We start from the raw sequence: 23,027 nt of genomic DNA, 5'->3' as shown, positions 1-23,027 counted from the left end.
CTATTTCCAAAGCCTGGCCATGCAAACCCAGGACACTGGATCCAAACATGGATCACTCAGACGGGGGGCACCAGGGCTCTGCCTGTCGTGGTTTGACGCAGCTGAGCGTCAAGCACACAAAATCTCCTTTTTTTCATAAGGGGAAATAAGAAAATATTGAGGAAAACTAGAGAGCTGCGAGGCAGAACAGGTTCAAACTTAAACAGTTGCTGTACAAAGAAAAAGTTTAGTACCAACAGATTTAAAAGTAAAAAGAAATAACAAGAAATTAAAGCAAACCTCCCCTCTCTTCCAGCACTTCCCTCCTTTTACCCAACTCGCAAAGGGAAGCAGAACATGGGATTTTAGTCAGTGTTGCAGTTCTTGAAGAGTCTCTTTCTTATGCTAAAGGAAAAAAGGGTTTTCTTCTGCATCACGTGGTTCCCAAAGTGCCACCAACAGCAGACCCGCCCGGAAAGAAACAATCTGCTGTGGTGTAAAACATCTCTGCCCTGAAAAATCTCACAGTTCCTTCACACTGCCAGACAGGGGCCTTCACATGGGGTTATTAATCTTTTTAAGGATAAATTACTTTGGCCTGAACACAAAGGGTTGGGTTGTTTTTTTTTCTTTTTGAGACAGGAAGTCTCTAAAAGCCTCTCAATACTTCTATATAGCCTGGCACAGGCACTTTTCATAATTTTCATGGGTCACGGGTGAACTTTCCATCCCTCCATGTACTCCAAATGGATCAAAGAGACAAACAGTTTGTGATATTACAGTTTCTTACCACGGCCTGCAGGAAGTTTTTTAAGCTGCGCGCGAGAATCGCGGCACCGCCCTCTTTTCTCCCGTCGCCATTTCCAGCTCCGTCCCACAGGACTCACTTTCTCTTCTCTCTGACTCCGAAGCCGCCACGTTGAAGAGTGTTCTTGTTCGGGCTCTACGGTGGAGAAAGCCTGGCTCCCTTTGTGCTGCTGGCTGCGTGGTGTCCTCTTCAGTTCAGCGCGGAGTGTGCTGGCTGCAGACAGGAGGCTCCGCCGGCTCCCGCTGGCTCCGCCGGCCCCGCGTGGAGAGGAGAGGGACCCGCCGGTGCCAGGGAGCCGCGCCGGATGGGTTTAGCTGTGTGGCACTCCATGGCTGGCTTTAGCTGCCTGCGGCTCTGGGACAGTTCCCCCCCAGCAGTGACACAGGGTCTGTGCTGCGGCGTTGGGAAAGGAGGGGGTGCAGGGGCCCTGACCCGGCGGGGCCCGGAGGCTCCAAGGCCCCCCCACCTTCCGGCAGGAGAGCTGGAACAAAAGGAATTCCCGCCTTTCCGTGTGGTTTAAATATGCAAACGGGGGACCCACACAACCCCTGGGACTAAGCTGGCCTTTACTGGATGCCACAAGACAGCAAAACCGCTCTGTCCCTGCCCTCTGCTACTGCACAGGGACAGCAAATACAAGGAAAGGCCCAGGAGCTGAGAGAAGGAGCAGGAGAGATCCCACCCCGAGCACCGTCACTGGCACAACAGAGCCAGCCTGGGCACAGGGAGGGAATTTATTACCAACCAAATCCCAGCAGCACAAGGAGAAGGCAAAGAAATCTCTCCAACACCTTCCCCCCACCCAGCGCGGATCACCCGGAACGGGGGTCACCAGGGCTCTGCCCCACGGGGGTCACTGGGGATCATCCAACGCCGATCCTCCCACGGGGGATGGAGCTGGAGCAGCGCACAAAGCTCTTCCCGCACTCGGGGCACTCGCAGGGCTTCCCTTAGCGGTGCCTCCGTTGGTGTCGCGTCAAGGTAGAGCTCTGTGAGAAGCTCTTCCCACATTCAGGACACTCGTAGGGCCTCTCCCTGGTGTGGATGCGCTGGTGGGTGATGAGGGTGGAGTTTTGCTTGAAGCCCTTCCCGCACTTGGGGCAGCGAAAGGGCCTCTCATCCGTGTGAATGCGCTGATGTTTGAGGAGATCTGAGCTGGTCTGAAACCTCTTCCCACACTCAGAACACTCGTAGGGCCTCTCCCCAGTGTGGATGCGCTGGTGTGTCCACAGGCTGGAGCTCTGGCGGAAGCTCTTCCCACATTCTAAGCACTGATAGGGCCATTCCCTGGTGTGGACCACGTGGTGCTGGATCAGGCAAGAGATGCTGGAGAAGCTCTTCCCACACTGCCCACACTCATAGGGCCTCTCCCCAGTGTGGATCCTCTGGTGTTTTCTCAGGCTGCAGCTCCGGCTGAAGCTCTTCCCACACTCCCCACACTCATAGGGCCTCTCCCCAGTGTGGATCCTCTGGTGTTTTCTCAGGCTGCAGCTCTGGCTGAAGCTCTTCCCACACTCCCCACACTCATAGGGCTTTTCCCCAGTGTGGATCCGCTGGTGTACCCTCAGTGTGCAGCTCCACCTGAAGCTCTTCCCACATTCCAAGCACCTGTGGGGCCTCTCCCCGCCCTGAGGCTTCTCCCCCAGCTCCGACCTCCCCCTGGATTTCGGGCCGCCTTCCCGGCACAGGGGGGCTCTTTCCTCCCTGGATCTCTCTAGGCTTCGTTTGCAGCCCCTCCTCGTGCGGCATCTCCAGGGCTTTCCCTCCTCCTCCATCCACCAATGACTTGGGAATGACAAATCCTGGATTGAGAGGAGAAACAAGGGGTGAGTACCTTGGGATGGGGATTCCTCCTGCCCAGGGCCATCACCAGGCATCTTGTGTCTGTAAAAACCTCCAAAACACCAAGATTCAGCACAAAAGTCCCCGAAACATCAAGACACAGACCAAAAACTCCCAAAACAACAAGATTCAGACAAGACCCCCTCCAAAATACAAACATTCAGCCCCCACAAAAAAACCAAAGCACCAACATGGAAACCAATAAACCTCAGAAACACCAAGATTCACCCCTGGGAAAATCGTGGATCCCCCTCCCTGATCACCTGCTGGATGGGGGAGGGGAACGCTCCTGGGGCTGGGGGGAGGCTGCAGATACATCGAGTGCTGGAACCTTGGGGTGCCTCCTCGTCCTGCTCTTCCTCCTCCTCCTGTGTCCCTACTCTTCCTCATACTCCTCTTCCTCACACTACTCCTTCTCCTGCAGAATCCCACCTGCTGCTCCCACGGGCATCGTTTCACCATTCTGGTCTCCAGCCCTGCTCCTCCAGCCTTTCTCCTCCTCCCCCCAGGCCCAGCACCCAGCCCTGGCTCGCTCTGCCCCCCAGAGCTCTCGGATCGCACAGCACGAGCAGCGATGCAGCTGCGGCAGCTCGGGCTGGGGCAGCGCTGGGCTCTCGGCCGCTCCTGCCCGCACTCGGCCCCCGCCGCAGCCACTTCTGCCAGCACAGCACGGCCCGGCCCGGCCTTGGCGCTCCCCCCCTCCCACCTCCCCAAATTCCCCTGGCGGGGGGCGCCAAGGCCGGGCCACACGTGGGCTCCAGCTGGGGAGCGCCGGGCGCTGCGGCTCTGCCTGGCAACTGCTGAGTCACCAGCGCCGCGCCTTCTGATTGGCTGAGCGCTGCCTGAGGGCCGCGCCTGCACCAAGGGGGGACACCCTGCTCCAGGGGGGATGTCCCGAAAACCGGGCACCCCCAGCGAACCAACAACACCAACGCCTCCTTACAAACACATGCTCTGAATCTGCTCGGACACAGCCACACGCACTTGCACACAAGCAAGTGACAGCACAAACCAGCAGCTCCACAAAATGGCACTGACTGACACACACTGCTGCTCAGCCAAGCTCCTGCTCAATTCCTCAACTTCCAGAACAACAACAAAGCCTGAACAGAACCATGGACATCGTTTCCTAATCAAAAGGGGACAATGCTGAGGCAGTTTGCACATTCTCCCAGAGCTAATTAAGGACATGGACACCCAGCAGGGGGAAAAAGTGAAGCTGAGAAGGGGTCTCAGCAACAGGGGACGGATGGTGTTGGTGTGCTGGGAAGGGATTGGTTGAAGGGAGTGTGCAGGAATATGGTTAAGGCAAACAGCAGCAGGAGGAATCTATGTGGTAAGAAAGGAAAAGGAAGATGGAAAAGAGGAGGAAGAGAAAAAAGTGAGGACTGGGATGCTTTTCAGCGCCATCTTATCCTCAACATTTGCCAACTGATCCAGATCTTTTGTATCCCCGCATTCCAGGACAGGAAAGAAAAAGAAGTTCAGTATTTCAGGGTGTTTCTCTGTGGTGGGGAGCAGCAGGACAGGGCAGCACGGGCTGGGGGCCTGTGGGGAGCTGCGGGGCCGGGCCGGGGCTGTGGGGCAGCCGGGGCTCAGCGCCGGGCACTGCCTGACCCCAACACCCCCCGGGCAGGGCCGGCAGTGACCCCCGGCCCCCAGGAGGCTGCGGGATGTGGAAGGATCAGGATTTTCTTTTATCGATCTTGTTTGGGTCACTGGAGAAACGAATGATTTTGCAGAAAGCTCAGCAGCTGTCAGAGGATGAGCACCCACGGGCAGTGAGATGCCACGGGTACGGCTGCTGCCATTGGCTTTGGCAAGAAGAAGAGCCAGACCCAGGGCAGATATTCAATTATCTCCCCTGAAATTGAGGTTTGCAATTCCTCACCCTGCTAATTCCCGACCTAGTGGGGGGTGGAGATAAGGGATGTCTGTTTCAAGCAGTCTGTGGCCAGAATCCTGTCTCTTCTGAAAGCTCTTCCACAGGAAGCTCGGCTAGCACAGACCCTGCCTGGGGACTTTAAGGGAAGTTACACCACTCAAGGGAGATGAGCTTAACATCTCAACAGACTGGGAACAGCCCAAAAGATACCCAAAAGATAACGCCCATCAACAGAACATCAACGCCCATCAGCAAACATCAAGGAACAGCTACCCCAGACACTGCCCCCGGCACAGCTGGAGACCCCTGCTCTGGAAAAGGCTGAGAAGGAAATCAAGGAGTGTGGACCTAATGAACATCAGAGGCCAAGCAATCCGGGGCCAATAGGAAACCAAATACTAAGAACTACCCAACTTGGAACCAATGAACATTAAACCTACGGATTTCGATGGGTTTAGACTGTATAAAGTTGAGGAAAATTCGAGTAAAACTCCTGTGCCATGGAATGATTTTCTCTGCATACCCGGGCTCTGTGTGGATGAAATGATTTCTGTTGCACATCCTGGCCAGAATAAAGTAATGCCTTGATCCTCTAACACTAAAATGTCGTTGGAGAGTTTTTGTTCTTCCAGGAGTTTTGTTGACAAGATTACATCACTAGAATTTTTTTTCTTAATAATCCTACTCTGACATTGTATGCTGGGTTTGGGCCAGGGGTGTGAGAGTCAATTTTTAGTCTTAGGGGAAGAAGTAGAAAAATCTTTATTGGTCTAGGGGTTTTTCTGTGTATGTCTGTGCGTGGCTGTTAGTGATGGGAGACTTTTAGAATGGGTTTTTCAATGTTCACCTGTAGGCTGCATTTTGCAAAACTGGAAGAGGTTTAAAGATGACCCTTTAACTCATAAAGAGCTAAAAAAACATAAGAAAAAGAAAAAAAGAAAAAGAAAAAGAAAAAGGAAAAGGAAAAGGAAAAGGAAAAGGAAAAGGAAAAGGAAAAGGAAAAGAAAAAGAAAGCAGCTGGGGGGGAGGGCACTTGTGAGTCACCTGATGGTTGCCCTGGAGGAGAAGCTTCCTTCCAGACAGCCAGCAGAGGAGCTTTAGAAATGCAAATTAACTCTGCTGGGGGAAGTGTGCACAATGTCCCAGGCTCTCCTCGCCTGCCAGAGGAATTGGGCTGATGCCCTCTGCCCCTCACCCCAAGCTCTGCCTCCCTGCACAGACGGAATTTGCATCGCTAAAGGCAGAGCCCACACTGAGCATCTCGGACCCTGCAACAGAAATCCCTCAAGCTGCAAAGGAAAACAGCAAACGGAGAATGTTGGGAGAACTTCACTCACAAAAGCGGGGGGGAATCATCCCTCTCCCCACTCCAACATCTGCTGGCACTGTCTGGGTTATACAGGGTGCGTTTGACCACTGGGCTGCTTTTGCTGCCACAAGGTCAGCGAAATCACTTGGGAATCCAAGGATGTGATGATTTAATCAGAGAAAAGAGGTCAATTGATGCATCCCTGGCATTTTTGGGAGCGCCCAAAAATGGGGAAAAGATGAACGGCCACCAGAACAAATCCTACCACACCATGGAGCAGCCCCTGGGAACCCAAACAAATTCATACCAGGTGCCAGAGAACCCAGTGATCATTTCAATGCATCATTAGATTACAAGCTGTCCTCCAAATCATAACCAAGCACACAGCTCCAGCTCCTGACCTTCTCACCCACCAATCCACTCCCATGAGCAACACCACATTTCACCCTGGGATGGCATCAGATTCTCTTTCAGCAGAAGGACCAGGAGGTTGTGAAAAATTAAAGGACTCAAACTGCTCTTGGCAAAGAGATGGCCAAGGAAAAGTGGTGAAACAGAGAACAAAGGAAATAAAGACTTAACAGAGCCATGAATATCGGATGTTCTACAAAGTGGGGGTGCACATTAAGGGGCACATGCGGCAGGCGCATCGGGAAGTCTGTACCTTCCAAGGACCTCAGGCACGGGGAAAGGGACACGGAGATGCGGCCGGGGAAATCGGCATAAAAAGGAGGCTGCGTCCTCCAACACTTGGACAGAGCCCACGGGAAATGCCCCGTGGCCTCTCCCTTGCTCCAGGAATAAAGTTCCTTTTACAGGACTCCTCCGGCTCCTCTGGGGACACAAACCTCTGGCCACGGGAACTTTCCCGCACACTCCCGCCGACGGGGCAGCCACCTCTGTCCTACCCACAGCAGCCGGGACGAGCCAGCGCTGCTCCGGCACCGGCTCCTGCCGAGGCAGCAGCGGCAAGGAGAGCGCGGGCAGCCGCTCCCGCAGCGCCCTCACGCCAGGGCGAACACGGCGCCCACACGGCACAACGAACCCGCCCCAGCCCCCTGCCGCCCCCTCCGCCCGCAGCCAGCGCCGAGCCCCGCCAGAACCGAGCGCGGCTCCCACCTGCGCTGGGGCCGCCTCCGAGCTCCGCCGCCGCCTCACCGGGCTCCGGCCGCCGCCGCCGCTCCCGGGCCCGCACAGACGCTCCGCCAATGGCGCCTCTGCTGCGCCACGGCCGCCCTGCCGGCGGCTCCGGGCCCGGGCTGCTCCCCGCTCCGACCAATCAGCGCGCCAGAACCACGACTGACGGCAGCACCGCCCAATCGCAGCGAGGGGCGGGCTCTGCACACGGCCCAGCCTCGCCCCGCGCTCCCAGCGCCCCCCGGGCTGCGTGAGGGGAAAGCCGCAGCTGAGGAGCAGCCCTGGAACGGGCCCGGCCCGAGCCGCCATTCAGCTGGGAAGGGAAACAAAGCTCTCCGCTGCTCCCGGCCCGACTTGCCCAGCCCTGCGTGTTGGCTGCCTCCGGCTCCTTGGGAAGCCCTGCAGCCTCGCTACTCCCGCCCCTAATTCGGAGCATCAGTGCATGGCTTTGATTTCGTTGTTCAGGCTTGGCTATGGGCTGTCCTTGTCTGCTGCATTTTCTGTGTTCCTCTTGGAGGCTTTGAGCAACAGGCTGTGCCCCGGGAGGATCCTTTGTGCTCCTTTGTGACAGAGGAGAACCTTCCAGGCGGTTCTTGCGGGAGCTGCTGCTGTGATGTCACGGGAACGCTGCCGCGTCCTCGCCGTGTTCCCGTTGCTGTGGGCACGGAGCCCTCAGTGTCCAGAGCGGCTCTGGGCGCCCGCTGGTTGCCGGAGGATCCTCCTGCCCGAGGCATTCTCAGCAGCCAGCCCAGCCCCTGCCGGGTGTCCTTCTGGGCTTGCAGGGGTACAGTCTGCCACGTGTGCAGCACGGCCAAAATGATCCAGCAAGCGGTTGCTGCAGTTTGCACTCTGTACTCTGTGGCTTATTCGGGGTATTTTTTAGCCCACTTGGCACGTAAGTCGAGGTTTTCCCTGGCTGCAGCGTCGGTGCCTTCGGGCTTGCTGTGTGCTTTCTGTTCTCCCACTGGCACTGAGCTGCCTTTGTAACCAAATTGCCATTAAGACACCGCTGGTTTGGGAGAGCTCCTGCCAGCAGCTGCAGCTGAAAAAGGGGGTGTCTGCAGCCAGCGGGGCGTGCACAGCATTTGCAGTGGAGCCGGGGGGTTTCTGTTCCCTCAAGCGCAGAGTCTGTGCCAGCGGAGCCTGGAACTCCCTGCGTTGGCTGCTGCAGCCAAGGGCTGACACAGCCCAGGATTCTGTGCTGTTCTCTTGCTTGCTGTGCGAAGGGACTGTGGCTCCTGGAGGGATGTTGTGGAAGCAAAATGCTCTCTCGGGGTGTCCTTGCTCCGTGGGAGTTCCCACCACGGGCAGGTTTTTCCTAACAGCATCTGGTTCGTGTTGCCTGTCCCGTTGCAGGGCACCTCACGCGTGGATCCCGAGCAGCTCCTCCTTCGGTGAGTGGGAAAGGAACCTTTGGTGGTGGGAATTGTGCAGAGAGTTGTGAGCTTGGCGTGTGGCAGTCGAGCGCCAGCCTGGGAGGCTGAAGGAAAGTTCCTGCCAGTGTCTTTGCAGCAGCAGCAGCAGCAGCAGCAGCAAAGGGATCCCTGGCACTTTTCTCCTTCTCTGCTGAAGAGCTTTTGAAGAGCTGCAGGTCTGGTTTTGCAGGCAGAAGATTGCTTGCTGGCTTTAGCCACGGTGGAATATGGAATGCCCAGCAATAAGTGGCAATGTCGACTTTAGCCCATTCCTAGTTTGAACAGCTCCGAATCCCATTTCTGCTCAGTGCAGCTGGATGTGTAGCCGAGGATAAATAAGGCGATAACTGAGAGAGAACTTCCTGTCCCTCACGCTACCATTTGTCCACAGGGCACAAAAGCAGCATCAGCTCCTCCTCTGGCTTCCTGTGCTTCCAAAGAGGAGGCCAAAGAGGAGGAAGACAGCAGTGAACTTCCTGCTGTTCTGGGGGATGATGGTGAACTTCCCTCTGTCCCGGGAGACCACAGTGAACTTCCCTCTGTCCCGGGAGATGAGGGCAAACATCCCACGGTTTGGGAATACAACAGTGAAGCTCCTGTGGTGTGGGGTGAGGATGGTGGACATCACCCGGTGTGGGACGAGGACAGCGAGGCTCCAGTGCCATGGGACAAGGACGACGGACATCTCCCAGCGTGGGACGAGGACAGAGGACATCGTGGGACTTGGGAAGAGGAGGCTGCAATTCTCCCAGCATGGGAAGAGGACGGGAAACGTCCCATGGCTTGGAAAGAAGACCAGGAACCTGCTGAATTTTGGGAAGAGGACGGGGAACCTCCCTCTGGTTGGGAAGAGGACACTGAACCTCCCTCTGCTGCGGGATCCTGGGCTGAACATTCTGACAGCAGCACAGCCCTGCAGCCAGAGGGCAGAGAGGAGTGGTGCCTGATGCAGCTGAGTACGTCTGCTGTGCTGCTGTGTGCCAGAGCAGGGTGCTGCGTGTGTGTCTCAGCATCAGCTGCACCCAGGCTTGCTGTGCAGCTGAATGTCACAGAGTCATTTATTGTCCTTGCCCAGCTGAGAGCAAGGGGCTCCCGGCCCCAGGGAGTGGGGCTGCATTTTGGCCCTGCTGCAAGGCGGGGTCTCCATCTGGGAGGGAGCGTCTTCCATGTGGTTTCTTTCAGGGAGCACCGTGAGCGTGGGGGAGCCTGCCGAGAAATACCTGGAACTGGAGCAGGTTGGCCAAGGGTAAGTGCCCGGCAGTTACTTCTGCACAAGCAGGGGCCAGGTATTTGCTGGTGCAGGATCAAGTGAGAAGCCAGGCAAGCTGCAAACAGCTTCAGACACTGGGCCACGATCCTGCTGTCTCTCAGTCCTGATCAGAATTGGTAACTGTGGTCAGAAGGCACCGTCAGAGGCCCCTGAGGCCGGCAGTGTCCTGCCTGCAGCAAGGAGCAGGACCTGGAAGAACTTCTGTCCCTGGAATTTGGTTGCCTGAAAGAGCAGCTCACCATCTGGTGCCTGTCAGAAAACAGTTCTCAAGAAGATTCCTTTCAAATATTTTGCTTCCAAAAATATCCACTGGTCAGGATTATTAACATAATGGTTTAGAAACAGAAACCAGAGATGAACTAATAAGTGCCCTTTTCAGCACAGGTAGTAAACCCTGTACATTCAGTAACAGACACAGAGCTGCTGCACTGGAGGGGAAAATGCATCAGCTGCCTGATGGCAGGGCCCTTGTGGATCCTGCAGCTCGTAGGCAGGAAATGGAAAAGGATGAAATACATTCTTTTCCAGTTCTTTAGACACCCGCTCCCACCCTAGGTTTTGGACTAAAGTAATTCAGTGTGGACACTTGGGATTTGCTCCAGCCCTTTTCCTTCATGTTGGGCCTCAGTTTTCTCTCGCACACCTTGCGAGGCACAGGGCTGGTGGCTGCTGCGCTGCTGTTTGAAGGGTCGATGCACCCAGGTGTTTTGTAAACGCTGCAGGCAGCAGAGATCTCCTGTCTGGGCTGGCTTTCACTCCCAGGGCCTAAAGCGCTGCTTCTTTCTTCTCTGCTGTTCTGTCTCCAGGGCTTTCGGAACCGTTTATAAAGGACTCGAGAGGGCCACTGGAGGAGAGGTCAGTGTCACCACGCCCAGCGCGTCGGGCAGCTCTCGAGGGCTTTCCCCTCTGCTGGGAGCTGTGGCTGCAGCTTTGTGGGGCCAGCAGAGCTTTCCTGCACAGGCTGTTCCACTGAAGGCACAGCAGTGTCAGCCTGCAGAGCACGGCTGCGACAGACTTGAGCCTTCTGAAGTGCCCAAAGGAATGCAAGGAGGGCAGCAGTGTCTGTCAGAGCAGGACATGCTGGCTTGGTCTTCATATCTGAAAACATCAGTGCATCAGCTGGTCGAGGCTGAGGCCTAATTTATCTTCATCCCGGCCTCGGACAGGAACACTGTTTAGCAGTTTTTCCATCCTGCGTTTCATCTTCAAAGGATACCTCAAGACCTAATTAAGGAGCGATCCTGCTTGGGATCAGTTTGGGGTTTTAGTCCTACTGCAGCTGTTCCCAGAGAGAGGGATCATTCGTAATGAGAAGATGGATGTGCAGAGCAAAGCTCTCTCCTAAACCCTGCAGCTGTGTTTGGGTCTGGTGTCAGTGACAGCCTGTGACAGGGATCATCTGAGCAATGTTTGTGCGTGTTTGCTCTGTTGTGCAATCCCAAACAGAGCAGTTGCGTTTGAAATCATGACCAAATCCCACAGGATTGCTAAAGGGTTCCCGGCTGTTTTGCTCTGTTTTCACAGAACCAGAATTACTTCCTGCTTGCAAAATGTGTTTGAATGATAATGAGAGTGGTGGTAAACGAAGGCGGTTTGAGAAGACTGCAGGTGCAGAGAATGCTGTGAGAGCTTTGAGGCTGAGAGCTGAGGGCCCATTTCTGCAGAGCTTCCAAGGCCAAATGTCTCTGGCCCTGTGTCCTGTAAGCGGCCCCGCAGCGAGCAGAGAAATGGGCTGTGGGAATGTCACTTGCTGAGCCCGGGTGTCCCATCCCAAGGCAGTTTGGCACAGCCCGGCTCCGTCGCTCCGCAAAGACTCGCTCCGTGTTTGCTGCGGCCTCCTGCCCCAGACTCCTGCAGTTCAAGGGCTGCAATGTCCTTTCAGGTGGCCATAAAGAAAATGAGTCTCAGAGGGCAGAACGGGGAACGAGCTGTGAATGAGATCCTGGTCCTGAAGGACAAGAAGAACCCCAGCATTGTCAGCTTTTTGGACAGGTGAGTGCTTCAGCTCTTATCCCGTGCACGGGCCCTGCGTTAATCTCTCCTGGCATCCGCAGTCTGTAGCCTGTTTTGAAAAAGCCTCACCCGGCCGTAGCTTCCCAAAACAACAGCCTGTCAGCTCACTCCCTCCGTGTGCTTTTGTTGCTTTGGTTTGGTTTTTCCTTCAAGCTGACCCCATATCCTCGGTCTTACAACAAGTGCTGATAAACCCTGTCAGAAATTATTTCCCTTGGTTTCTCCTTCCCAACTCTTTTCCATTGCTGCAGATGCCAGGAAGACCAGGTTCTTGTTTCCAGAAATGCCTCATTTGCCCATTTTGCAATGGCCTTGCCTGTTTCTGAAGGGACTTTCTGCAAGGTTTTCCAAACACATGACCACTTTTGTCCTAAGTGCTGCACGGCCCCCTGCCCTGGATAACTCTGGAAGTTGTGTTGCCTTGTTCTGGAGGGAATGGTGAAACTGCTGAGTTCAGATGCTGAACCAGCTGGGGGCAAGTGTTGTGGTTCCACATTGATCTGGGCTGCTGCTAAACTGCATTTTTCACCTGCTTGCCATCTAAGGCCTCTCCTTTCCCACAGGTGTCTCCTTCTCCTTTAGACTGTGCAGATCCCAAGGACTGTGCAGCCTGGCAGGAATGTCTCTGCATCGGATTCTGTCCTCATTTACAAGTGACCTGGAAACAAAATTCCACTCGAGGCTTTTCCATCAGGGAATTGAGCAGTGCATGTTCATCTCCATGCCATTGTTTGCCTCTTCCAGCTTCCTTGTTGATGAAGATCTCTGGCTGGTGATGGAATACATGGATGGAGGAACTTTGCAGGACGTTGTCAGACAGACACGCATGGCTGAAGGAGAGATGGCAGCCGTCAGTCGGGAGGTGAGGGATCCTGCTCGTGCTTCCCATGGCTTGGACACAATGCTCCTTCCAAGCAGGGCCTGAGAACAGGAGTGGCTCCATGCTCAGAGCTTTGTTTCTGTGTTGTTTTTATGAGCTGCAGAAGAAAGAGCCTCTGAAGTGAACGGCCTGCCAGTGTCACTGCACTTCCACTCTGCTCTTGTCCTCTTTCCTGCTCTTTGTGGGACTCTCTGTCTTTTTTGATTTGATTTGCTGTTCTCAGCTTTGCCTTGAACCATTTGCCCGGAGCTTGTCTGCACTGCACTCCTGGCCTGGCACAGCAAAGCTGCTGCTGGCAGAATTCTAAACTGTCCTTTCTTGTGTGCTGTATTCTGGCCATGGATTTCCACCCTCGTGTTTCTTGCTCTCTCTCAGTGTCTGCAGGGCCTGGATTTCCTCCACTCAAACCGGGTGATCCACAGAGATCTGAAGAGCTCCAACATCCTTCTGGCAACGGACGGCTCTGTCAAGCTGGGTGGGTGTTCCTGGTCAGGCACGGCGCTCCCGGGCTGCGGGTGTGGGGCTGCTTCCCAGTGACGGCCAGAGCCCCACAAGTGCTGCTGGTGGCGGTGCCCGGCCCCTGCTGGCAGCTGAGAGCGGCTGCCCCATGCAGAGAGCTCAGGAGAGGAGCAGGGTGTCAGCAGTGGCTTTGCTCTGGGTGTGGCCCTTGCAGAGGGGCGGGAGTTGGAATCTGAAGCTTCAAGGGAATCACTAAAAGCCACTGCATGAAAGCTGAGGGTTCCTTTAAGGGTCCACTTCCATCTTGCCTTGGCTACAGCCCTGCGGACTTTTCCAGCTGGATTCAGCAGTGCATTCTCAGACTGAGAGTGGGCAATCTTTGTGCTTGGTTTCCTCATTCCAGCTGCCTTTGACAGTGTTTGTTTCTGTCCTCAGCTGATTTTGGCCTCTGCGCTCAGCTCAGCCCTGAGCAGGAGCAGTGCAGCTCCATGGTGGGCACTGCTCACTGGATGGCCCCAGAGGTTGTGACCAGTTCTCCTTATGGCCCCAAGGTGGACATCTGGTCCTTGGGCATTGTGACCATCGAGATGGTGGAAGGAGAACCTCCTTACTTCGAGCACACGGCGGCCATGGTAAGAGGCAAATTTCCCAGAGTTTGCAGAGGCCTGTGAGCACAGAGGGACCCGCCTTGGGAGGAGCAGCCAGAGGGCTCTGCCCATCGGGAAGGGAATTCCCAGAGGATTCGAGCCTGAGCACAGATGAATATTCTGCAGTCTCCAGAATTTGCTTTGGGTTTTAAGTTGTTGCAGCTCTTCTGTCTGTGAGGATGACCTGAAAACATGAAGCCAGAGCATCAGCTCTAACCTTATCTTGCAGAAAACCCCAGACCAACCCCAAACCCCACACCCAAACCCAACAAGTTTTCTGACGGAGTTTCTGAAAGAGGTTCTGCGAGATGAACTCCCCCTGACTCTTCTCACTGGGAAACTTGTCTAAAACATGAAGATGATTGTTTAACATCCCCATAGTCTAACATATTTCTTTCCTAGCCCAAGCTACTTTCTCCATGTCACCAAGGCTGAGCTTTCAGCAACCCAAACCTCGGGTTCCTTGCCTGGCAGTTTCTGGGATGGAACATCTTGAATGCATTTACTTGAGTGTCAGTGGCACTGCAGGGATGCATTTGATGTAAGAATCCTTGGAAATACCACAGGCAGACCACAGTGACTCTTGCAAATGGCCTGTAAAGCTGGTGTCTGTATTTGGAGAAGCAAAATGGGTTATTTCTGATGGAGGTTCCAACTAACAAAGTCAGCCAATGACATTGGCTCTCAAGGCAAGATCATGTGGATGTTGGAATGGCTGTGGCTGCAGCAGCGTTTGGCTTTTTTGGTTGGCATAGAAAAATGAGCTCTGAGCAGCATCTCTGCCAGGGAGGAAAGTGTCCCTGGAGACTGGGGCTGAGAAACCGGGGTCGCTGTGAGCACTCGTGGGTGTGAAGGAAGCTGGCAGAGCTTTTTCAGAAGTGTTTGCTTTCCGCGCAGGCTCGCTGTCTGATCCGGCAGAACGGGACCCCGCAGCTGCAGGAGCCCAGGCGCCTGTCGGCTCTGCTGCGGGACTTCCTGGAGTGCAGCCTGGAGCCGGACGAGGAGCGGCGCTGGTCTGCCCAGGAGCTGCTGCAGGTGGATGCGAAGCGGCTGCAGGGGAAACAGCAGCGCGAGGGAGGGGTTTTCTCATGGGGCCCCCTCCAATAGTGTCCAGTCTCGCTGCTTTTCACATGCAAAGCCAGCAGAATCCTCGCCTGGTTTGGCTTGGCAGGGTCCTTTGCAGGTCATCTGGACCAGGTGCCCCGCAAGGAGCAGGGACATCTTCAAGCAGATCAGGCGGCTCAGAGCCCTGCCTGACCTGAGCCTGGATGTTTCCAGGGAGGAGGCACCTCCCACATCTCTGGGCACCCTCTGCCAGTGTTTCCCCACTCTTCTGATAAAAAAATTCTGCCTCAGATCTAATCTGAGCCTGCTTCCCTCTCCTGAGTTTCAAACCATTCCCCTTTGTCCTGATGCAACAGAGCCTGTGAGGAACTTGACTTGGGAAAGTAACAGTTCATTTCTTTCTTTTTCATCCTTTGGGCAGCACCCATTTTTATCATCAGCCAAGCCTCTCTCCAGCCTGAGCCCTCTGATCGCTGCAGCAAAGCAATTGAAGGAGCAGCGGAGGACCTGAAGCACCTGGGGACAGCTTTTTGTTATAGTAGTTAGGACAAGTGGATAGTTACGGTAGTTAGCACTGCTAGTTAGTTATGGTGGTTAGGACAGCCTGGTAGTTATGGCAGTTTTTTGAATAAAAACTCTGTTAAACCTCAAGTCCCTTGACGTGTCCCTTCCTTGTTCCCCCGTGACTCAGCTGCCCGGAGCAATGCGAGGGGAGAGCGGGCCCAGCCTTGCCCAGAGCTGAGCCCCAGCAGAGCCCCGGCAGAGCCCAGAGCAGCCTCAGCATCGGCAGAGTCAGCCTGGAAGGAGGCGCCTGGAGCCTTCTCGACTGCAGCCGACTCTTGTTTACAAACCGCGTGGGGTGGGAAATGCCACTGGTTCTGCAAGAGGGCAGAGGGGGCCCGGGGAAGGCCCAAGTGCTCCAGGCGAGGCAAAAACCCGCCCAGTGCTGGAGAAAAACCATGCCTTTTTCCCCTCCTACGTCGGCCAAAACATTGAATCCTAAACTAAGTCAAACGGGGCAGGGGAGGAGCCCAGGCCCTCCCTGCAAACCAAAGCGTCCCTTGCACGGCTCTGAGCCCCGGTGGCCCCGCGGGCGTTGGTTTCTGTCGGACTCGCTGCCGCCAGCCCAGGGCCAGCCCAGGACAGGGCGGGAGCTGGAGGCTGCGGGCGGGGAGATGCGATCCCGGGACACGCATTCGGTGGCACCTGCGAGCGCAAGCAGGGGAGGGGCTCTGGCAGTGACGGGGGAAAGGAATAAGGTGAATGTGACTTAAACAAACAAACCCCGTGAACTGCTGCTCAGCCAAGGCCGTGTCAAATTCCTGAACTTAAAGAAGAAGAACAAAGATTCAATGGAGTTATTAATATTGCTTTGTTCTACTAAAACAATCAAAATGGGTGTGTGCATATTGGAGGACAGATTGGGAAGTCTGAACCTTCCAAGGAACGGTCCCGGGGACAGAGCAGCCACCTCTGTCCTACCCACAGCAGCCGGGACGAGCCAGCGCTGCTCCGGCACCGGCTCCTGCCGAGGCATCCGCGGCAAGGAGAGCGCGGGCAGCCGCTCCCGCAGCGCCCTCACGCCAGGGCGAACACGGCGCCCACACGGCACAACGAACCCGCCCCAGCCCCCTGCCGCCCCCTCCGCCCGCAGCCAGCGCCGAGCCCCGCCAGAACCGAGCGCGGCTCCCACCTGCGCTGGGGCCACCTCCGAGCTTCGCCGCCGCCTCAGTGGTGGTTCCCAGTCACCCCCAGTATGATCTCATTCACTCCCAGCATCATCCCAGTCGCTTACAGTCACTCCCACTGTGTTTTCAGTATGGTCCCAGTCACTCCCAATAAGATCCCAGTTGCTTGCAGCATGGTCCCAGTGGCTCCCAGTCACACCCAGGATGGTTGCTTTCACTCTCAGTAAGAGACCAGTGTGGCTCCAGTCATTTCCAGTATGAACCCACTCACTCCCTGTATGATTGTATTTGCACCCACTGTGGTCCCAGTTGCTCCCAGTGTCTTGGTTTGAAAGACAGGTGTCTGCCAAGGAAGGCAGGAGTCTCTCCTGAAATGGAAGAAAAAAAAAATTACAACCCCCTTCCCTCTGAATTATTATAATTTTGAAATTTAGGACCTTTATAGGCAAAGATATGAGGAACAGGAATAACAGGGTAATATATACTAATATATATACTATAATATGTAATATTTTATTTATACTAATATATATCTGTATGTGTATAACCAGTCAAACAAACAGCAATAACTATGACAGTAACAGCAAACAATCCCAAACCCAGTCCCAGCCTTCTCGGCTGCCAGGCCCTTTCCCCTCGGGTGCAGTTCCGCTCGCAGCCGGCAGGGGCGCTGGCGGCTCCCGGTGAGCAGGGCAGGTGCGATGGTTCCCTCGCGGCTGCAGGGGACGCTCCGGAGCGAGCTCGGGGAGCACGCGGCACTGGTGGCCTGGGATCCCGGGGAAGGATGGAACAAAGATTTCAAAAACCCCCTGGACAGCTGATCTCGGTGTCTGGCCGGACCCTCGGGAACAGCAGGCTGGAACAGCAGGGACGAGCACAAATCCCGGGTTTCAGACGAGATGTATCGAACTCCGGAGCTGCGGTGGGAACCCCCGGAGGTCTCAGCAGGCAGGGCGAGTGGGGCTACAGAGTAGCAAAGGCTCGAAGCAACAGCAGGGGCGGGCGGCCGCAGCCTGGCTCCCAGCAGAGCAGGGAAGGTGGGCTTGGGATCCCGGGGTATCTCCGGTAGAAGGAAAGCAGCTGAAGAAGCAGCCTCTCTCTCCATCCAAACGCCAGGAAACTGACTGCCCGCAAACCCAGGTGAAAGTGATGCACCCCTGCCACTATGACCAGGTCCTTTGTTTTCCTTAAGCCCCCAGTAATTTGTCCCCCTGGCAACATCTATGGGGAAAATTCCTTTAAGAGAAAAAGAAATAGGAGAAGAACTGCTAAAACCCCAACATTAGCCACCCCAAATTTTTCCCATACTAACATGTTACATGAAACGGAACCCTTTTAACCATATAAATACATGCATCACCCGAATTATATGCATATATACATGCTGATGCTGATTCAAATGCAGAGCCATGGGTAGTTCACCCTAAACCAAGGTCCCCTTGAGGTATGCAACAGGTCTCTCCATTCTTTTGCATCACCCACCAGGAGCACCCTAGTCCCTGAGCAAAGACAACCCCACGGATGGGTTTGTCTTTGCTCGAAGCAGAATTAACCCAAACAGTTTTTCCAAGCATACCTCTCATGTGCACCACTGGAACCTTATCCCCGTCTGTTGTTTGTAGGGGTTTGGATTGGGCAGGGCCTGCTCAGCTGGTGGAGCCTCGGGTGTTAACTAACCAGGTGGCTCTTGCTAAATGCACCTCCCAGTTTTTGAAAGTCCCCCCCACCCAGTGCCTTCAAGGTGGTTTTAAGCAATCCGTTACACCGCTCAACCTTCCCAGCTGCTGGTGCATGGTAAGGGATGTGGTACACCCACTCAATGCCATGTTCGCTAGCCCAGGTGTTTATAAGGCTGCTCTTGAAATGAGTCCCATTGTCAGACTCAATTCTCTCAGGGGTGCCATGCCTCCAAAGGACTTGCTTTTCGAGGCCCAGGATGGTGTTCCGGGCAGTAGCGTGAGACACAGTGTAGGTCTCCAGCCATCCTGTGGTGGCTTCTACCATTGTGAGCACATAGCGCTTGCCTTGGCGGGTTTGAGGCAGTGTGATGTAATCAGTCTGCCAGGCCTCCCCATACTTGTATTTGGACCATTGCCCACCATACCACAGGGGCTTCACTTGCTGGGCCTGCTTGACCGCAGCGCATGTTTCACAATCATGGATGACCTGGGAGATACTCTCCATGGTTAGATCCACCCCTCGATCTGGTGCCCACTTATAGGTGGCATCTCGGCCCTGATGGCCTGAGGCATCATGGGCGCATCGAGCTAGGAACAACTCTCCTTTATGTTGTCAATCCAAGTCTATCTGGGACACCTCTATTTTCACAGCCTGATCTACCTGATTGTTGTTATGATGTTCTTCATTAGCCCGGCTCTTGGGGACGTGAGCATCTACATGACGGACTTTCACAGACAGTTTCTCTACTCGAGAGGCAATGCCTTTCCGCTCCTCAGCAGCCCAGATTGGTTTTCCACTGTGCTGCCAGTTTGCTTTCTTCCACCTTTCCAGCCAACCCCACAGAGCATTGGCTACCATCCATGAATAAGTGTAGAGGTAGAGCTTTGGCCAGTCTCTCTTTCAGCTATGTCAGGACCTAACTGGACAGCTTTGAATTCAGCAAATTGGCTCGATCCACCTTCTCCTTCAGTAGCCTGTGCAACTTGTCATGTGGGGTCCATACAGCGGCTTTCCATTTCCAGCCAGCACCTACAATTCGGCCGGAACCATCAGTGTCTTTCACTCTCTGATTGCTGGTTATATGGTGGGGCTTCTTGGGCATGTGTCACTTGCTCCGCTTCTTCTTCAGAAGATAATCCAAAAGTCTCACCTTCCGGCCAGTTCGTAATTATTTCCAAGATCCCAGGGCGATTCGGGTTTCCAATTCAGATGCGCTGCATGATGAGGGCAATCCATTTGCTCCAAGTAGTGTCGGTGGTGTGATTCATGGAAGGAACCTTTCCTTTGAACATCCACCCCAGCACCTGTAGTCGGGGCGCCAGGAGGAGTTGTGCTTCAGTGCCAATTACTTCTGAGGCAGCTTGGACTCCTTCATAAGCTGCCAAGATCTCTTTCTCTATGGGAGTGTAGTTGGCTTTGGACCCTCTGTAGCTTCAGCTCCAGAATCCCAGTGGTCGGCCCCGAGTCTCACCAGGCACCTTCTGTCAGAGGTTCCAGGACAGACCATTGCTCCTGGCTGCAGAGTAGAGCACGTTCTTCACCTCTGGTCCTGTCCTGACTGGGCCAAGGGCTACGGCATGAGCAATTTCCTGCTTGATCTGGGCGAAGGCTTGCTGCTGTTCAGGGCCCCAGTGGAAATCGTTCTTCTTGCGGGTAACCAGGTAGAGAGGGCTCACGATCTGTACTCAGGAATGTGCATTCTCCAAAAGCCTATGGCACCTAGGAAAGCTTGTGTTTCCTTCTTGTTGGTCGGTGGAGACATTGCTGTGATCTTATTGATGACCTTGGTGGGAATCTGATGTCATCCATCTTGCCACTTTACTCCCAGGAGCTGGACCTCTCGGGCAGGTCCCTTGACTTTGCTCTTGATGACAAAACCAGCTTCCAGGAGAATTTGGATGATGGTTTCTCTCTTTCTCAAATACCTCCGATGCCATGTTCCCCCACATGATGATGTCATCAATGTACTGCAGATGTTCTGGGGCCTCACCCTCTTCCAGTGCAGCCTGGATCAGTCCATGGCAGATGGTGGGACTGTGCTTCCAGCCCTGGGGCAGTCGGTTCCAGGTGTACTGCACACCCCTCCAGGTGAAGGCAAACTGAGGCCTGCACTCTGCTGCCAGAGGAATGGAGAAAAATGCATTAGCAATGTCAATAGTGGCGTACCACTTCGCTGCTTTGGACTCCAGCTCGTACTGAAGCTCCAAAATGTCCGGCACAGCAGCGCTCAGTGGTGGAGTCACTTCATTTCAAGGCACGATAGTCCACAATCTCCATTCCCCGTCAGACTTGCGCACAGGCCAGATGGGGCTGTTGAAGGGTGAGTGGGTCTTGCTGACCACCCCTTGGCTCTCCAGCTTGCAGATCATCTTGTGGATGGGGATCACAGCATCTCGATTTGTCCGATACTGCCGGCCGTGCACTGTTGAGGTGGCAATTGGCACTCGTTGCTCTTCCACTTTCAGGAGACGAACTGCAGAGGGATTTTCTGATAGTCCAGGCAGGGTGTTCAATTGCCTAATGCCCTCTGCCTCCACAGTAGCACTCCCAAATGCCCACCTGAGTCCTTTCGGGTCTTTGTAATACCCATTCTGGAGGATGTCTATGCTCAGAATACACGGGGCCTCTGGGCTAGTCACAATTGGATGCTTTTGCCACTCCTTCCCAGTCAGGCTCACCTCAGCTTCCAACAACGTCAAATCGTGTGATCTCCCGGTCACCCCAGTGATGGATACAGGTTCTTCCCCCACATGTCCCGAGGGCATTAAAGTACACTGTGCTCCAGTGTCAACCAATGCATCATATTTTTGTTGCTCTGATGTGCCAGGCCATTGGATCCACACCGTCCAGAAAAGCTGGTCCTCCCGTACCGCCTCCTCGCTAGAGGCAGGGCCCCTCTAGCCCTGGTTATCATTCTTTCCCTGGGCATACATGCTAGAGGTCCCTTCAAGGAGATCCAACATATCATCCTCCCTTCTGTAATACCTGGCAGCTCAGTCACGGGAAGCTGAGGCTACTTTCACCTTAGCAGAATCCCCTCGGTTAGTACCGCCCTCATTGATTTCACGCACCTGCACTGCCAGGACAGAGGTGGGTTTCCCATCCCACTTTCTCATGTCTTCCCCATGCACACACAGAAAAAAAACACAGCTCAGCTCGTGGAGTGTACCCTCTCTCTCTAGCTGGGGGACTTGGGGGCTCTGACGTGGGGGCCTGTGACTCGCACTGGTGCCACACTGACCTTCCTCATCTCCTCCCTCATCTCCTCCCTCATTTCCTTCCTCATCTCCTTCATCTCCTCTTTGAGGTCCTGGACCACAGCAGAGACATGAGCTTTCAGCGGACCATTGACCATACTGTCATAATTCCTGAGCTTGTTGGTGACAGAGCCCACTGTTTCTCAGTTATTGTCAGCATCAATCGTTGCAATGAAGGTGGTGTATTGTGGTGGCCCTAGCTTTGCCAGGTTCCACATCATCTGTCCCTTGCACCTGACCTTATCGGGGTCATTATCATGCTGTCCATCCCTCCCAAAGAGTACCTCCAATACTGCCACCTCTCTTAGCTGCTGGATCCCTTCCTCGAGTGTCTTCCACTGCATTCTATGATGGTACTCCTGCATTCTGTCTTTGTGAATGAACCTTTCTCTCACACTCATTAAGAGCCGCTCCCAGAGAGAAAGGGGTTCTGGCTCCCACACAAATATCTGGTCCACACCTGGGTTCTGGGTCAGCGATCCCAGATACCTTGCCTCACCACTGTCCAGTTGCACGCTTGTGCCCATAAGGTTCCAAATCCGAAGCAGCCAGGTTGTATAATGCTCACGCCCCCTTCACACAATGTCTTTTCACATATTACAGAGACTATCGTACGACAGGGACTCATTGATAATTTCCAGCTCGGGCTCTCCTGCTGGTTGTGAGGGCCCTGGCTCCCCATCATCATTAACTGGTCGTACTGATTTGGTCTTCTACTTCCTCCTCTGCACAGGGGCGACTGCTGCTGGCTGTGATTGTCCTTGTGATTCAGCTGGAGCCTGGACGGCTGTTGTTGTTTTGTTTGACTGGTTATATATCTATATCTATATATATATATATATAGTAAAGAACTGTTATTCCTATTTCCCACATCTTTGCCTAAAGACCCTTGATTTCAGAATTATAATAACTCAGGGGGAAAGGGGTTATATCTGCCACTTCAAGGGAGGCTTCTGCCTTCCTTAGCAGACACCTGTCTTTCAAACCGAGACACAAGGCCACGCAGCTTTACACAGAAATTCATACATCGATAAAACTGTACAACGGGATGCAGGTTTACACAGAAATTGATACACAGGAAAACACAACAATCTGTGCTGTGTGAATACACTGACTTCTGTATAAAAATGGCTCCACCCGGCGGGAACCGATCCAGAACTGTGCGATTACCAAAGGACCCATCGACACTTCCATACCCTTGGAACTAAAGACACAGGACTGTAGAGCTCTCCAGCTCCATACATTCCTGTCTGGGGGTGACTTTATGATATGTATCCCCTATCGCTGCTCTCTGCCCAGAAATCAGTCCTGTGCCTTTGTGTGCCTTTAAACTGAGCCCGACGGGGGAGAGAGAAAACACCGAGCGAACTTTTCAAAGCGGTTGTTCAAGGACACAGACACACACTCCTCTGCGTTCTGCTGCGGCAGCGAGAAGAGCGGAGGGAGCGCCCTGCTTGCTTTCCAGCACGCTTTCGGCTCCTTTTCTCCGGAGGGAGACGGAGAGTTGAAGTTTGTTTTCCTGGGACTTGGGCTTTTTCCCTTCTTCTCTTCTGGACTGTTTCAACATCAGAACACACCGGGAAAATTTTCCACCGAGGCCCTGGAGGACACCAACCCAGCTCCAAGGAGGAGGAGAGAGAGCACACCTACAGAAGGACTCTGAAATCTTCCCAGGTTTCTCTCCACAGCGAGA

At 54.3% G+C, this 23,027-nt stretch overlaps 1 protein-coding gene and 1 pseudogene across 1 annotated transcript; one reads left to right on the top strand and one right to left on the bottom strand.

The window, feature by feature from the left end:
* Window positions 1-23,027, bottom strand: part of LOC138102437 (uncharacterized) — a 705,988-nt pseudogene that overhangs the window by 415,784 nt on the left and 267,177 nt on the right.
* On the top strand, window positions 13,467-14,751 carry LOC138102401 (serine/threonine-protein kinase PAK 1-like). Its single transcript, XM_069000111.1, has 2 exons — window positions 13,467-13,629; window positions 14,542-14,751. The coding sequence occupies exons 1-2, from the start codon at window positions 13,486-13,488 to the stop codon at window positions 14,749-14,751; spliced, it is 354 nt and encodes a 117-aa protein (XP_068856212.1). The 5' UTR covers window positions 13,467-13,485.

This window comes from Aphelocoma coerulescens, unplaced genomic scaffold (genome assembly GCF_041296385.1).
Source record: "Aphelocoma coerulescens isolate FSJ_1873_10779 unplaced genomic scaffold, UR_Acoe_1.0 HiC_scaffold_75, whole genome shotgun sequence".
In the NCBI taxonomy this organism is placed as follows: Eukaryota; Metazoa; Chordata; class Aves; order Passeriformes; family Corvidae; genus Aphelocoma; species Aphelocoma coerulescens.
This window is presented reverse-complemented; position numbering and strand designations above follow the sequence as displayed.

Coding starts and splice junctions, on each gene's coding strand:
- LOC138102401 (XM_069000111.1), top strand. CDS start 13,486: ATGGTGGGCACTGCTCACTGGATGGCCCCAGAGGTTGTGACCAGTTCT. Junction 13,630..14,541: donor TCGAGCACACGGCGGCCATG/GTAAGAGGCAAA, acceptor CTTTCCGCGCAG/GCTCGCTGTCTGATCCGGCA.